At 43.4% G+C, this 17,398-nt stretch overlaps 1 protein-coding gene across 16 annotated transcripts in view; it reads left to right on the top strand.

Annotated features, from left to right (window-relative positions):
- The window catches only part of ncam1a (neural cell adhesion molecule 1a), a 305,600-nt gene that overhangs the window by 246,618 nt on the left and 41,584 nt on the right, over positions 1-17,398 (top strand). For all 16 annotated transcript variants that reach the window (XM_036937583.2, XM_036937579.2, XM_090192498.1 and 13 more), the window contains 4 exons: positions 355-539; positions 5,924-6,020; positions 6,963-7,130; positions 12,132-12,257. In XM_036937583.2, the coding sequence (XP_036793478.1) occupies positions 355-539; positions 5,924-6,020; positions 6,963-7,130; positions 12,132-12,257 (576 nt within the window). The remainder of the gene's footprint in view (positions 1-354; positions 540-5,923; positions 6,021-6,962; positions 7,131-12,131; positions 12,258-17,398) is intronic.

Raw genomic sequence — 17,398 nt, 5'->3', positions numbered from 1 at the left:
ACACACACTACTGAGCCTCATTTTCACTTGTTTTAAGGACATTACATCAAAGTTGGATCAGGCTGTAGTGTGGTTTTCCACTTTAATTTTGAGTGTGACTCCAAATCCAGACCTCCATGGGTTGATAAATTTGATTTCCAATTATCATTTTTGTGTGATTTTGTTGTCAGCACATTCAATTATGTAAAGAAAAAAGTATTTAATAAGAATATTTCATTCATTCAGATCTAGGATGTGTTATTTTAATGTTCCCTTTATTTTTTTGAGCAGTGTATTATAGTATTCATTATAGTGTTTTAGCTATGTACAGATATCTAGTGCAGACATAACATGCCCCTCCCCATGTTGTTGCAGATGCTCCCAAGATCCAGGGCTCGGTGACGGTCTACACCTGGGAAGGGAACGCAGCCAACATCAGCTGTGAGGTGCTGGCTCATCCGGGAGCCTCAGTGGTGTGGTTCAGAGATGGCCAGCAGCTGTCTAGCACTAACACCACCAACGTCAAGATCTACAACACACCAGCTGTCAGCTACCTCGAGGTATGGTACAATAGGGATATGAGGGCCCCAAAACTGTGTGTAGAGTATGTGATGAATGATATCACATTTTTAAGAATGCACTCCATACAATGTAATGCCAAACATTGTCTGGTTCCTGCATAGCATGCATGGCTAAAACAAACGAGACTCCCTTGCAGAACCCTGACATTTCTGCATGCAGTGATTCAGTAACAAGTTTGCTGAAAGCTTCATTTTAGCTGTAATCCAACCAAAGTAGAGTACCCATTTAACATACTGAAACTTCCTAATGATACCAGGGAGTAATTGACTGCTCAAGTTGAGACGTGCTTAGGCTGACCAATTAAGTATGACAGTAATGTTATCTCGCAATTAACTGTCAGTGAAATGATAGCACACGGATGTTATATCACCATAATACACCGTGGCTATTTTGTGTCAAGGTCCCTGGAGAGAGAATAATTGTTGATGGCATAATTCTTTCTGAGGTACTTTAGAGACGCTTTTATGTAACGTGAAATACAATAATACAACTGGATTTATACTGGTATGTGTTTTTTTCCTGAACCATTTTGGTTTAAGTGCCTTTCTCAAGTTAAATAAAGGTTCCATTTTTTTTTTAATATCATAAATAAGTGCCTTTCTCAAGGACTGTAGTTGCAGTTAGAGCGTTGTAACCGGAAGGTTGCTGGATCGAATCCCCGAGCTGACAAGGTAAAAATCTGTCATTCTGCCCCTGAGCAAGGCAGTTAACCCACTGTTCCCCAGGCGCCGAAGACGTGGATGTCAATTAAGGCAGCCCCCCACCTCTCTGATTCAGAGAGGAAGACACATTTCAGTTGAATATAATCAGCTGGACAACGGACTAGGTACCCCCCTTCCCCTTTCCTCCTGAGATTGACAACTACCTGTTGGTTTATACAATTACCAGATGTTAAAACACAATTCACCTAAGGCAAGCTCAAACTGGGTAACGCCTGCAGCACGTATGTGACCACATTTCCCAGTTGAGACTTATGTACCATTTCCAATATTGGCTTTTCTGTACACTTTACAAAAGCACAGACTCCGAGCCTCAAACGGGTATATCATACACTGCAGTTGGGTGGAAAGTGGAACAAGGGATAGATGGCCTTAGCATCCCCAGGCACACCTGGCTACATAATCATCTGGCTAAGTGGACTCTTTTGTTTAAACATGTAGCAAGCTAGCTAGCTAAACAAGTTCATGAACCATAATCCCAACCCATACAGTTTAGCAATACAAATGGATTTCTGACAAAATGAGATACGATTTATAACGTTAGCTGGCATTAGATACCAAGCAACTAACATTAGCTAGCTAGTTAGGTTTAATGTTGGCCAAAACTGTTGATCTTCCTTTCTTCCCCATCACTGTCATCAGAAAACTCTGCATTGTCTGGTTCAATGACAGTTGTTTAGTGACATTGCTATTATCTTTTCAAAAAATCTGCGGTAGACTGCTGATCAGGGATACCTCCCAATTATATTATAGACCAGGGGTCTCCAACATTTTCTAGCATGAGAGCTACTTGAATACATTTCTCTTTAAAACATATTTTATAGCTTTCAAATAGGCACATTCATCTCTTCTCTGGGTCCTAGGTGTACAAGCGATGTGTTTTCTGTCAATATACCTGGTAAAATAATGGTTAATAAACAACTAAGGGGCCCTATCAAATGATCTTTTGTATTTTCCAGAATTTTGTTTTCTGTTAAATTTTTCCTGGCTTAAATTATTTAGGTTTTGACTCTCAATATTACAATTATTCATAGAGAAACAACAAAAAATGGGTCCATGTCAATGCTTAAATCACATCAGAAGACCAATTTTGAGGTCTAAACAAAAAAAAACTGAAGAAAAATATTTGAGTGTCATTCCCATTTAATTACACATTTCGAAAGAGAGGAATGGGTCAGTCTAGGGACGTTTCAGCCTACTGCTGCAGCACGTGTCATGGCAGAATTTGCAAAATGATGACCACCCAATTGATACAAATAATCATGATATCTTTCTGTTATGTAAGCCCACTTTGCAGTTAACATTTAATTGAGAAGGTTTTTGCAGAAAGTCTTTCTGTCTACCCACAAGATGTTTATCATTACTAGCATTCCTAACTGGCTACATACTGAGTGATAGACAAATGCGCACACAAAACAGACAGACCTGCTGGATATTAATTGGCAGATTTGTTACGTTTGGCTTTTTAAGGCAATAGTGGCTAACCAGGTGTGGGGTAATGCCAATGTGGCTTTGTTTGGATAGTAGCCAGGAGCTTGTTTAAGAAAGTTTGCAATGGGACACGTAGAAAATGCATGTACTTTCAGAATTGCTTGGCGAGCCACTCATATGTGGGCTGCGAACTACTGGTAGCTTGCGATCTACCTGTTGGAGACCCCTGCTGTCAAGTGTCAGTGTGCAGCGGTGAGGACGGAGTCAGGCGCAGGACACAGAACTGAGTAAAATAACGTACTTTACTTGAAAAGAAACAACCATACAATTCCACACAGGGAAAACACACCATAACACAGAAGTCTACTAACACTCAACAAGGAAAAATCACGCACAAAACATATTGGGAACCAGAGGGTTAAATAGGGTAAAAAATGATAACGTAATGGGAACCAGGTGTGTACAATCAAGACAAAACAAATAGAAAAAGAAAAAGAAACGTAGACCGGTGGCAGCTAGAAAGCCGGTGATGACGACCGCAGAACGCCGCCCGAACAAGGAGAGGCACCAACTTCGGCTGAAGTCGTGACACCTGCCTGTTATAGACAGTAGCCAGTGGCATAGTAAAACAATCAGAACCCATCTCTCAGCATGACCAGCCCCTCCATTATCTTAGCCATTCAAGGCTAGCCAGGAAGGATCCTTAGTTTCTCTGTGAGAAAAAAAACTAGGCTCTTAATTTTAAAAAATGTTTTATTTACAGATCACCTACAAGTTTATTGTTAAGGCACATGAAAGTTCACTTTTTTTTTTACATCTCACTTGAGAGCTCCAGAAACACATTGTTACCCTTACAAAAAAAACGAATGTCAAAATCTAATTTTCACATGTTGTATTTAAATGTCACGTATTTTTTATTTAGAGTTCACCACACATGTGAATTGCTGTTTCACATGTTAAGAACTTGTGAAAATCAGATATGCAGTTTCATGTGTGAGAAACTCATGTGAAAATCTCAAATTCACATGTGTAAATCTAATTTGCAGTTTCATATGTGTAATTTGCAGTTTCACATGTAAAGAACATTCACATGTGAAAACTCATGTGAAAATCTCACTTTCACATGTGGAATTGCAGGTTCACATGTTTTGGTGAAATAGTGTTATTCTCCTCACATGTGAAGAGGTAGTGTTAACATGTTGCTGTAGCAATGCAATTGCTATTTGTAATGTAATTCTGTTAAGGTAACTTAACCTACCTGAGTATAATAATTCAAGTGTGTTAAAAATGATTATTTTGTATTTCTGAGCCATCCATTCGGATGTGTTACTGCTGCAAGCGCACACCTCTCTTCAGACATTGGTCAGTAACTGTTGGAAGAAGCTCAGTAAAAAGAACAGAAAAGCGAAGGCTATCTGTTTCCCTATTTATCATTTTTAACATGTAAGAATTTGTGCTGTCAGTTAATCCAATTAACTCAAGTTAGTGCACACATTATTTTTTTGCGCATTGTCTGAATGCGTTCAAAATACACTGAAAACATCCAACATACATAATCTATACAAGTAGAAACAACAATGCGATGACAAAACAAGTTGACTTTGAGGTTAAAGAAAGTGTGCTTGTCAATTTACCAGATTTTGCTAATTGTTACTTTGGACAAAATCAAAACGGCAATATTCTTGTAGTGCTTTTTGTATTAATTTAAATAGAAATTACAGCTCAGTTTGAGCAAATTATAAATGTGTGATTAGTCACAGCAAATCCTGCGATAAACTAGATTACATTTGAATCGTTTGACAGCCCTAGTTGACATTAAAATGTGAAAAAGCTTGTGAAAGTTTAGCGGACATGCGTCAGTCATGGTTGCTCATGGTCATGTGATGAGGTAGCCCTGCCTGCAACTTAAACATTAGTGTTGGCCCACTTGGGCGGGTGGTCAAGACATTGGCACGTTGAAGAATGAGACAGATATTTCACTGGAAGTATAAATGTGAGGCATCCACTTACTACCAAATATCATAGTGAGAGGATGCCCGGCAGTGGTAGAAGATGGATTTTGACTGACATTCTGCAAGTTCTCATCGATGAAACATTTGATCTCAATACAAGCTTTGTAGAGAGAGCATCGCTGCGAAGGTGGAGTCATGCGTCCTTCGAAACATGACCCGCCTAACCGCGCTCATAACACCTGCCAGCTTAACTCATAAACCAGCCACACCAATGTGTCGGAGGAAACACCATTCAACTGATTCCTGGCCACGGCCGTTTGTTTGCACAGCTCGGAAATTAACTCAGGTCTGTAGTAATGCCCCTAGCATTGCATGTGATGCACTGCCTTAGACCGCTGCGCCACTCTAGAGGCTCTCAATACAGGTTTTTTTTATTCCCAAAACTAAAATCTGCTATGAACAGATTGGACTAAATTGCGTTGTTTAGGAGTGCAAAGGCGAATTGAGTTATTGCACACTTCACGGAGTAGGTGTTCTCTAACGGGCAGATGCATGCTAAAACGGGCCAATAGGATCTCACTAACTCGTGCTTTGTTCTGCCCACCACCTTGCTTGTTCTGCCCACTGTGACTCATGTGTCCCCATTGGAAACGACAGGCTGTGGTCGATCTTGGTTAAGTTATAAAAATCTTTGACAGTGGCGTCTGCCGTGGGAGACCCGGGTCCTAAATCTCGACATTTATAAAAGCACACGTGAAACTTGTTGGGAAACCACAGTCAATGGTTGCGTCCCAAATTGCACCCTATCCCCTATATAGTTCACTACTCTTGACCAGAGCCCAAGATTCTAAGTAGAGCTTTATAATGAGAATAGGGTGCCATTTGGTACGCAAGCATTGAGTCTGTTCCCAGGACCTGGGTGGACACAGTCAGCATGCATAACCTTCTGTGCGGAATCTCAGGCAGTGAGTGTGCCCATTCAAAAGTGGGTTTCATGCCCAGTGTCCCCTGAACCTAGAACGCTCTCTGTGGCAAAGAGGCCTGTATGACCCGCTGGCACATTTACCTTAAGATGCCTGGTTAATGGTGCCACCAGAGGGGCCCACTGCCCCTGTTACTCGATCATTTTCGAGCAAGACGTACGCCAGCGGTGAGGAACAAAGAGCGCTGCTAGCACCACGGCGATGAGATCCTCAGTAATCAACAAGACCATCTGGGGTAAATCAGATCATTGAAGGAAAAAAATAAATCTTCTTCCAGGTCACCCCAGATTCCCAGAATGACTTTGGAAGCTACAACTGCACAGCTACCAACATGATCGGAGCAGAGTCCAAGGAGTTCCTCCTGATCCCAGCAGGTCAGTCAACAGGGCTTACTCTGTGATACTGTACACTGATTTCCCTTATTCAGATGATTCATATGTATTCATTATTAAAACATTTGATACTGTATAGCTGAACAAATATGGCAATAGAAAGTTTGTATTTTAGTTAAATGGAAGGTGCATATAGTACAGCCACACAGTGTCGTTAGCACACCTTACGCAGCTTCAACCAATTATTTCTGGAACAGTTCAGAAGTTTGGTCTCGATTTTACTTCCGAAACCACAAGTATTTCTGTGTCAGTTTCATACATCACATCTGGAGGTCAACATAGGGCTTTTAGCTTCAAGATCAGTTACTTTGCAGTTGTTAAGGTGAAATGCAATTGTGATTTAAAAACATAATGGGTGTAATTTCCAGGGCGTTTACAAAGACATTTTGGCGTTAAGTACACATTTAAGGCTGCTATTTTGGTGGACTATAAAGCAGTACAGACGTCAAGGGTAGTTGGACAAGCGTTATTTTATTCATCTGCAACACAGTGGTGACTGCCACTTTAACACATTTGTTAGTGAAGTGGCACTGTGCTTGTGAGTGCACCAATGGAAGAACCATTCTTACATTTTTTTAAAGCTAGTTGTGAAAAGATATGGCAGATTTGGCTGTTACAATTGTTTCCCTGTGTCCAGTGTCAGTAAACCATGTGTGTCTCAGAATATCACCCCAACATGTTCTTGCCAATATAATTTGGAAGATGTCATTTGGATAATTCCCTTGCAGTTGGGACATCATTTCACATGTAGCCTGTAGTATCATAAAACCTTAAAACCGTGATTGGCTGATCCCTTCATATATGGCCTTTTGACTGGGTGAATCCGGGCACATTTCTCGTTGAATCCTTGAGTCTGATTGGCTGCACATCCCGTGGGTCTCGAGGGCCAGGATTTAACCGGTATGTCTCTGTGGTGTTGTGTAGATGTGCCGTCGGCACCCGCCATCGAGCGAGTGGAGCCCTTCTCCAGCACTGCCGTTGTGGAGTTTGAGGAGCCCGATGCCAGCGGCGGCGTTGCCATCCTCAAGTACCGGGCAGAGTGGCGCATGCAGGGTGAAGACTGGACCGGCAGGGAGTACGATGCAGAGGAGGGTGAGTTGTACACACACACACACACACACACACACATACAGACAAACACACAGACAGACACACTGAGCAGCCCACCACAAAATGACATTGCCAGTAGGACTCCAAGTAGACTAGTTTATGCCAGATGGTTGAAATGTGAACGTCAGCCTTCAGTTGTGAATAAGGCCCGTTTGTTGAAACATAACCTAGTGTCAGAGCATAATTAATACCTTTCATATTGAGTCTTAGCCAGTGTTTTCTTGGAAGGGACAAATCCATCTCAATGGGATAAATAACATGTAAATAAAATATCAAAACCTATGTGAGATGTTGGGGTTGATATTAGAATTTAATTGTCAGCACAGTGATTCAGCCGAAATGACGACAAACACAAAGATGCACTAAATAACAAATCTGTCAGGGGCTGACAGGCCCTCCTTCCTGTCGAGTATATGTGGCACTGTGTCTATCTGTTGGTCTGTCTGTCTTATCCATGCTCACATGGGATATGTCAGCAGATTGTTGACAAGCTGTTCTGTCAGCCTTGAGCCCAGCCTGACACACGCACACACGAAAGAGCTGGCTGACACACACACACACACACACACACACACACACACACACACACACACACACACACACACACACACAGGAATCCCTTCTAGCACAGAAGCACACAAACTTAAAACAACTTGGTTCACACACAAGTTACTGCAATTCTGCAGACACACATATATCAAATAAAATAAAAGTTTATTTGTCACGTGCGCCGAATACAACAAGTAGACCTTACAGTGAAATGCTTACTTACAGGCTAACCAATAGTGCAAAAAAGGTATTAGGAGAACAATAGGTAAGTAAAGAAATAAAACAACAGTAAAAAGACAGGCTATATACAGTAGCGAGGCTACATACATACACCGGTTAGTCAGGCTGTTTGAGGTAGCATGTAGATATGGTTAAAGTGACTATGCATACTGTATATGATAAACAGGGAGTAGCAGTAGCGTAAAAGACGGGTTGGTGGGTGGCGGGACACAATGCTAATAGCCCGGTTAGCCAATGTGTGGGAGCACTGGTTGGTCGGCCCAATTGAGGTAGTATGTACATGAATGTATAGTTAAAGTGAGTGTGCATACATGATAAACAGAGAGTAGCAGCAGTGTAAAATAGGGGTTGTTGGGGTTGGGGGGTGCACAACGCAAATAGTCCGGGTAGCCATTTGATTACCTGTTCAGGAGTCTTATGGCTTGGGGATAAAAACTGTTGAGAAGCTTTTTTGTCCTAGACTTGGCACTCCGGTACCGCTTGCCATGCGGTAGTAGAGAGAAGAGTCTATGACTGGGGTGGCTGAGGTCTTTGACAATTTTTAGGGCTTTCCTCTGACACAGCCTGGTGTAGAGGTCCTGGATGGCCGGCAGCTTAGCCCCAGTGATGTACTGGGCCATACGCGCTACCCTCTGTAGTGCCTTGCGGTCAGAGGCCGAGCAATTGCCGTACCAGGCAGTGATGCAACCAGTCAGGATGATCTCGATGTTGCAACTGTAGAACCTTTTGAGGATCTCAGGACCCATGCCAAATCGGTTTAGTTTCCTGAGGGGGAATAGGCTTTGTCGTGCCCTCTTCACGACTGTCTTGGTGTGTTTGAAAAATTCAAGTTTGTTGTTGATGTGGACATCAAGGAACTTGAAGCGCTCAACTTGCTTCACTACTGCCCTGTTGATGAGAATGGGGGCGTGCTCGGTCCTCCTTTCCTGTAGTCCACAATTATCTCCTTTGTCTTGGTTACGTTGAGGGATAGGTTGATATTCTGGCACCACCTGTCCAGGTCTCTGACCTCCTCCCTAATGGCTGTCTCGTCGTTGTCGGTGATCAGGCCCACCACTGTTGTGTCGTCTGCAAACTTAATGATGGTGTTGGAGTCGTGCCTGGCCAGGGAGTACAGGAGGGGACTGAGCACGCACCCCTGGGGAGCTCCAGTGTTGAGGATCAGCGTGGCAGATGTGTTGCTACATACCCTCACCACCTGGTGGCTGCCCATCAGAAAGTCCAGGATCCAGTTGCAGAGGGAGGTGTTTAGTCCCAGGATCCTTAGCTTAGTGATGAGATTTGAGGGCACTATGGTGTTGAACGCTGAGCTGTAGTCAATGAATAGCATTCTCACATAAGTGCTCCTTTTGTCGAGGTGGGAAAGGGCAGTTTGTAGTGCAACAGAGATAACATCATCTGTGGATCTGTTTGGGTGGTATGCAAAATGGAGTGGGTCTAGGGTTTCTGGGATAATGGTGTTGGTGTGAGCCATTACCAGCCTTTCAAAGCACTTCATGGCTACAGACTTGAGTGCTACGGGTCTGTAGTCATTTAGGCAGGTTGCCTTTGTGTTCTTGGGCACAGAGACTATGGTGGTCTGTTTGAAACATGTTGGTATTACAGACTCAATCAGGGACATGATGAAAATGTCAGTGAAGACACCTACCAATTGGTCAGCACATGCCTGGAGCACACGTCCTGGTAATCCGTCTGGCCACGCAGCCTTCATATCAAATCAAATTGTATTTGTCACATACACATGGTTAGCAGATGTTAATGCGAGTGTAGCGAAATGCTTGTGCTTCTAGTTCCGACAATGCAGTAATAACCAACGAGTAATCTAGCTAACAATTCCAAAACTACTACCTTATACACACAAGTGTAAAGGGATAAAGAATATGTACATAAAGATATATGAATGAGTGATGGTACAGAGCGGCATAGGCAAGCTGCAGTAGATGGTATTGAGTACAGTATATACATATGAGATGAGTATGTAAACAAAGTGGCATAGTTTAAAGTGGCTAGTGATACATGTATTACATAAAGATGCAGTAGATGATATAGAGTACAGTATATACGTATACATATGAGATAAATAATGTAGGGTATGTAAACATTATATTAAGTAGCATTGTTTAAAGTGGCTAGTGATATATTTTACATCAATTCCCATCAATTCCCATTATTAAAGTGGCTGGAGTTGAGTCAGTGTGTTGGCAGCAGCCACTCAATGTTAGTGGTGGCTGTTTAACAGTCTGATGGCTTTGAGATAGAAGCTGTTTTTCAGTCTCTCGGTCCCAGCTTTGATGCACCTGTACTGACCTCGCCTTCTGGATGATAGCGGGGTGAACAGGCAGTGGCCTTCCTGTGACATCGGGTGGTGTGTATGTTGACCTGTTTTTAAGGTCTTACTCACGCCGGCTACGGAGAGCGTGATCACACAGTCGTCTGGAACAGCTGATGCTCTCATGCATGCCTCAGTGTTGCTTGCCTCGAAGCGAGTATAGAAGTGATTTAGCTCGTCTGGTAAGCTTGTGTCACTGGGCAGCTTGCAGCTGTGCTTCCCTTTGTAGTCTGTAATAGTTTGCAAGCACTACCACATAAGACGAGCGTCGGAGCCGGTGTAGTATGATTCAATCTTAGCCCTGTTTTGATGCTTTGCCTGTTTGATGGTTCGTCGCAGGGCATAGCAGGATTTCTTGTAAGCTTCCGGGTTAGATTCCCGCAACTTGAAAGTGGCAGCTCTACCCTTTAGCTCAGTGTGAATGTTGCCTTTAATCTATGGCTTCTGGTTGGGGTATGTAGGTACAGTCACTGTGGGGACGACGTCCTCGATGCACTTATTGATAAAGCCAGTGTACTCCTCAATGCCATTGGAAGAATCCCGGAACATGTTCCAATCTGTGATAGCTAAACAGTCCTGTAGTTTAGCATCTGCTTCATCTGACCACTTTTCTTTATTGACCTAGTCACGGGTGCTTCCTGCTTTCATTTTTACTTGTAAGCAGAAATCAGGAGGATAGAGTTGTGGTCGGATTTACCAAATGGAGGGCGAGGTAGAGCTTTGTACACGTCTCTGTGTGTGGAGTACAGGCAATCTATATTTTTTTCCCCCTCTCGTTGCACATTTAACATGTTGATAGAAATTTGGTAGAACTGATTTAAGTTTCCCTGCATTAAAGTCTCCGGCCACTAGGAGCGCCGCCTCTGGGTGAGTGGTTTCCTGTTTTCTTATTTCCTTATGTAGCTGGCTGAGTGCGGTCTTAGTGCCAGCATCTGGCTGTGGTGGTAAAGCCACGAAAGTATAGCTGAAAACTCTCTAGGCGAGTAGTGTGGCCTGAAATTTATTACAATATACTCTACTTCAGGTGAGCAAAATCTAGAGACTTCCTTAGATTTCGTGCACCAGCTGTTGTTTACAAATATGCACAGACGGCCACCCCTCGTCTTGTGTTGTTCTATCGTGCCGGGTCAGCGTATGTCCCGCTAAGTGAATATCCATGTCGTCATTCAGCCACGATTCAATGAAACATAGGATATTACAGTTTTTGATGTCCCGTTGGTAGGATATTCGTGATCGTACCTTGTCTAATTTATTGTCCAATGATTGCACGTTGGCGAGTAGTATTGACGGTAACTGCAGCTTTCCCACTCGCCTTCTCCGGGTCCTCACGAGGCATCGGCTCTTTGACCTCTGTACCTGCTTTGCTTCCTATTGCAAAAAACGGGGATGTCGGCCCTGTCGGGTGTTTGGAGAATGTCCTGCTTTTTGTGGAAAAAAATCTACTCATGGACTAGAAAATACACACATACACACACAGAAACAAACATAACCAACCTCAACATATGACTTTCTCGCACACCCTCGCCCCCACACACACAGGGTCAAGCAATACACCTCCCCACACACTCACTCAAACAAACGAGGACGAGCCTCCACGCTCGCTCATACACAAGAAACAGTCATGCCATCACACCCCCTCTCCGCTCACAGTCTTCTCCACCACACTGCCTTGCTCCTGGAAAGAGAGGAGATCAAAATAACAGCCAGCACTCTGTCCTGTCCTCTGCTCTTTTAAGCACAGGCCCTACCATCGCATTACTCTTCCTAGACCCATCCAAGACATGGGTTTCATCAGCCAGCTGGGTGACTGGGTCCGTGATGAGTAGCTTTAATAGAGCTTTCTAAAACCCTTTTTCCTCCGACAGGCCTGAGCATGATCACCATCGTTGGCCTGAAGCCCGAGACCTTCTATGAGGTCAAGATGTCCGCCATCAACGGCAAGGGCGAGGGCGAGAGCAGCCCTCCCCAGAACTTCAAGACTGAGCCAGTCCGTAAGTGCCTCCCTCCTTCCCTGTTCCCTCCTGCTCCCTCCCTTTTTCCCTGTCCCTCCTGCAGAGCGATAGCACTCACCTGACCGTAATGCTTTTCCTCCCCATCACCACCTAGTGCAGTCTAGCCATCCAGCCACGACCACCCCAAGCCCCCTGCGCCAAAAGCATAATGCATCCCCCTTCCGATCTCTCTGATAGACCAGCCACTCCACTCCGGGGATGCATTACCAACTGACCCCAGACTGCGTGTCTGTTTGCATGGAAGGGTTGGGGAAGGAGGGCTAGGGACCTAGTGCTTCATATAATAGAGGGTGAAAGGGGGGTGCAATCCTAGTTTCTGTACCCCCCCCCCACACACACACACACACACACACACTCTGCTCCTTGTGACCATAGTGTCTGTGTGTTTGTCACGGTTCTTCATGAGGACAACTGAAGTTATCAGAGCATAATCCTTTGTCATTTTGAGATTTTCTCTCGACAGATATTTGATGGATCAATGAATGCTACTACCTAATAATTGATTGAAAGGAGTTTTGTGTGTACATCACTTTGAAGCATCACTTACTACACAACCATCACTGAAGCATCACTCCTGAAAATTCTTAAACTTCTAAAGCATAGTGAATTTGGAATAAAACCATACATTATACATTTGCCAATATAGTGGAATATCGTATGGAATAATGGTATCTTCAGATAAGTCAACACTGAGGGTTTGTTATTCTGAATCTCAGATGCCGTCACGAGTAAGAAGAGGTTGTTTCTGCACATTCTCGCTACGGAAAAATCCAAAAGTCAGGCAGTGAAAATATTGTTATACTTGTAGAGTAGTACGGGCATAGTTAGAGACAAATGTACTTCCTGATTAGTTTATAATTGCTCCTCTTTTTGGCTGTTTTATTAAGGCCACTTTACACAAATTAAGTAAGTGGAAAAAACTTGGAAGAGCTGCTTAATGAAATAGCATAATATTAATCTGGTGAGATTCACACACTGCGATAGCCATCCCAAAACACAGGTGCTGAAGGAATTAGAGAGTTGGAATGGAATAGCGACCCCATCTTTTCTCTTCTCCTTCCTAGTTTGCCAGTCATGCTGCTTGAAGTTGCTGTGCTGGCTAGTTAAAAAGGTTTATTCCGTTCTGATTCAACACATTGTATTTAAGGCATGAATCAGTCTGATTCGGTTCTGCTTCTTGCCACGCTTCCATCTGTGCTTTAAACCTTCTGCTTCTGCAGCAGTCACCCTTAGCTGCCACTTGGATTTACCCTTTTTTTCAGTCTGAAGTCTAGAGGGATGCCTTGTCCTGGTATTACTTCATAATTTCGAGCATTGACTACCTTTTTTTTATCTGATAAACAGTGATTTCATGGTGCTCTTTATGTTTTCTTAGCTTAAAAGTACAGTGACATTATTTTAAGTCTATCCAGAATCCTTAAAGAGCAACTCCCCCACTTTTCAACCTCATATTCATTATCTCCAGAATCAAACCAGTGTTTACATATATGAAAACAGCGTATTTGTTTTGTAGGAAGAAAAAAAATACGTTAGAATGTTATACCGAATGTCATCATCAAAGGTTTTTTTTTTTTTTTAATTAAGTGATTTTCAAACACTGAGATTCGCGGTGACGTGGGAATCAAGAAAAAAAAAACTCCCTCTGGCTAGAAACCCTTTCCAGGTTTTGAAAATCCCTGTTTTTTAAAAACTTTTAATCCTACCCTGTGATTTCACAAAGAAGTATTTTTTAGGACCTTATATTTTTAACCATAGATCATTGAAACGTGCCATTTTTACAAATGTAAACACTGGTTTGGTGCTGGAGATGAGGAATATGAAATCCAAAAGTGGTGCAGTTGCCCTTTAACATGCCTAATTGATGATAAAGTACATTGATTAGGTATTTTTATTGAGTTCTCTAAATTTAGAATACTTGCTTCTTTTTTTTACTGGTTATATATATATATATATATACATTCTATTCTCCAAGATCGCATAGCAGTTCAGACGTCTTTTGTCCTCGTCTTGTCGTGTCCTGTATATATATATATATTTACAACTTTTTTTCACATACATTTTATTTTTATTTTCCATCAACTCATCTTCTAAACACTCTCCTGCAACCAGCCTCACCAATTTATATTTATAAAAAAGTATTATTTACCTCAGATCTGCAATCCTTCAGGAAGCTAGCCAGAAACTCCAGGAGGCTGGCCAGAAACTAGCCAGAAGCTAGCCAGGAGCTAGCCCAGAAGCTAATCAGAAGCTAACCACGGTTTGTGGTCATCGGCTGTCCTTTAGTTCGAAAATCTATCGAAAATCTATCGCCAGTTTTGTACGGCGCAGCGCGGCTCGGGAAACGGAACATACCGGACCATTTTTTTTTTCTCTCCATGTCCCTGGATTTCAACTGCTCTCTGGACGTTCATACCCGGATCTCACAGCTAGCTAGCTGCTATCCGTGTGACAGTCGGCTTTCGTCGATTCCGGAGCATACATCGATTGTTCCGGTGCTAGCCAGCTCCGTCAATCACGCCTGAGTTCCATCATTCACTCCTGGGCTGCAGTCACCTATCCGGACCCGTTTCACTGCCTACGCGGAGCCCCACCGGGCCTTCACAACCGGACTGCCGACGTTATCTACCTGAAGGAGATCCGGCTGGCTCCTCTGTCGCGACGTTACCGGAACGCCCATCTGCGGCCCGCTAACCGTTAGCTGTCTTTCCGGCTGCTATCTGAATAGACAATCGGACAATTTATTTATTTGAATTATTATGTTTTCTTCTCGGGCCTCTATAACTATATCTATTGTTCTTATTTTTGTTGTTGTGTGATTTGGATTAATCCCCTCTACCACACGGAACCCCACTAATCTACTGACCGAACGCAAGAGGTGGCTAACAACAGACTCCATCCTATGCTAGCTTGCTACCGGTTGGCTTGGCTAGCTGTCTAAATCGCCGTGACCCTAAACCAACCTCTCCACTCACTGGACCCTTTTGATCACTCGACTAAGCATGCCTCTCCTTAATGTCAATATGTCTTGTCCATTGCTGTTCTGGTTAGTGTTTATTGGCTTATTTCACTGTAGAGCCTCTAGTCCTGCTCACTATACCTTATCCAACCTATTAGTTCCACCACCCACATATGCAATGACATCTCCTGGTTTCAATGATGTTTCTAGAGACATTATCTCTCTCTTCATCACTCAATACCTAGGTTTACCTCCACTGTATTCACATCCTACCTTACCTTTGTCTGTACATTATACCTTGATGCTATTTTATCGCCCCCAGAAACCTCCATTTACTCTCTGTTCCAGACGTTCTAGACGACCAATTCTTATTGCTTTCAGTCGCACCCTTATTCTACTCCTCCTATGTTCCTCTGGCGATGTAGAGGTGAATCCAGGCCCTGCAGTGCCTAGCTCCACTCCTATTCCCCAGGCGCTCTCTTTTGACGACTTCTGTAACCGTAATAGCCTTGGTTTCATGCATGTTAACATTAGAAGCCTCCTCCCTAAGTTTGTTCTTTTCACTGCTTTAGCACACTCTGCCAACCCGGATGTTCTAGCTGTGTCTGAATCCTGGCTTAGGAAGACCACCAAAAATTCAGACATTTTAATTCCAAACTACAACATTTTCAGACAAGATAGAACTGCCAAAGGGGGCGGTGTTGCAATTTACTGCAAAGATAGCCTGCAGAGTTCTGTCCTACTATCCAGGTCTGTACCCAAACAATTTGAACTTCTACTTTTAAAAATCCACCTTTCTAAAAACAAGTCTCTCACCGTTGCCGCCTGCTATAGACCACCCTCTGCCCCCAGCTGTGCTCTGGACACCATATGTGAACTGATTGCCCCCCATCTATCTTCAGAGCTCGTGCTGCTAGGCGACCTAAACTGGAACATGCTTAACACCCCAGCCATCCTACAATCTAAACTTGATGCCCTCAATCTCACACAAATTATCAATGAACCTACCAGGTACCTCCCCAAAGCCTTAAACACGGGCACCCTCATAGATATCATCCTAACCAACTTCCCCTCTAAATACACCTCTGCTGTCTTCAACCAAGATCTCAGCGATCACTGCCTCATTGCCTGCATCCGTAATGGGTCAGCGGTCAAACGACCTCCTCTCATCACTGTAAAACGCTCCCTGAAACACTTCAGCGAGCAGGCCTTTCTAATCGACCTGGCCGGGGTATCCTGGAAGGATATTGACCTCATCCCGTCAGTAGAGGATGCCTGGATATTTTTTAAAAATGCCTTCCTAACCATCTTAAATAAACATGCCCCATTCAAGAAATTTAGAACCAGGAACAGATATAGCCCTTGGTTCTCCCCAGACCTGACTGCCCTTAATCAACACAAAAACGTCCTATGGCGTTCTGCATTAGCATCGAACAGCCCCCGTGATATGCAGCTGTTCAGGGAAGCTAGAAACCATTATACACAGGCAGTTAGAAAAGCCAAGGCTAGCTTTTTCAAGCAGAAATTTGCTTCTTGCAACACTAACTCAAAAAAGTTCTGGGACACTGTAAAGTCCATGGAGAATAAGAACACCTCCTCCCAGCTGCCCACTGCACTGAAGATAGGAAACACTGTCACCACTGATAAATCCACCATAATTGAAAATTTCAATAAGCATTTTTCTACTGCTGGCCATGCTTTCCACCTGGCTACTCCTACCCCTGTCAACAGCACTGCACCCCCAACAGCAACTCGCCCAAGCCTTCCCCATTTCTCCTTCTCCCAAATCCATTCAGCTGATGTTCTGAAAGAGCTGCAAAATCTAGACCCCTACAAATCAGCCGGGCTAGACAATCTGGACCCTTTCTTTCTAAAATTATCTGCCGAAATTGTTGCCACCCCTATTACTAGCCTGTTCAACCTCTCTTTCGTGTCGTCTGAGATTCCCAAAGATTGGAAAGCAGCTGCGGTCATCCCCCTCTTCAAAGGGGGGGACACTCTTGACCCAAACTGCTACAGACCTATATCTATCCTACCATGCCTTTCTAAGGTCTTCGAAAGCCAAGTCAACAAACAGATTACCGACCATTTTGAATCTCACCATATCTTCTCTGCTATGCAATCTGGTTTCAGAGCTGGTCATGGGTGCTCCTCAGCCACGCTC

Source organism: Oncorhynchus mykiss, chromosome 12 (genome assembly GCF_057628025.1).
Source record: "Oncorhynchus mykiss isolate SJ-2025 chromosome 12, ASM5762802v1, whole genome shotgun sequence".
Taxonomy (NCBI): domain Eukaryota; kingdom Metazoa; phylum Chordata; class Actinopteri; order Salmoniformes; family Salmonidae; genus Oncorhynchus; species Oncorhynchus mykiss.
Note: the sequence above shows the minus strand (reverse complement) of the source record. Positions and strands in the feature narration are given on the sequence as shown.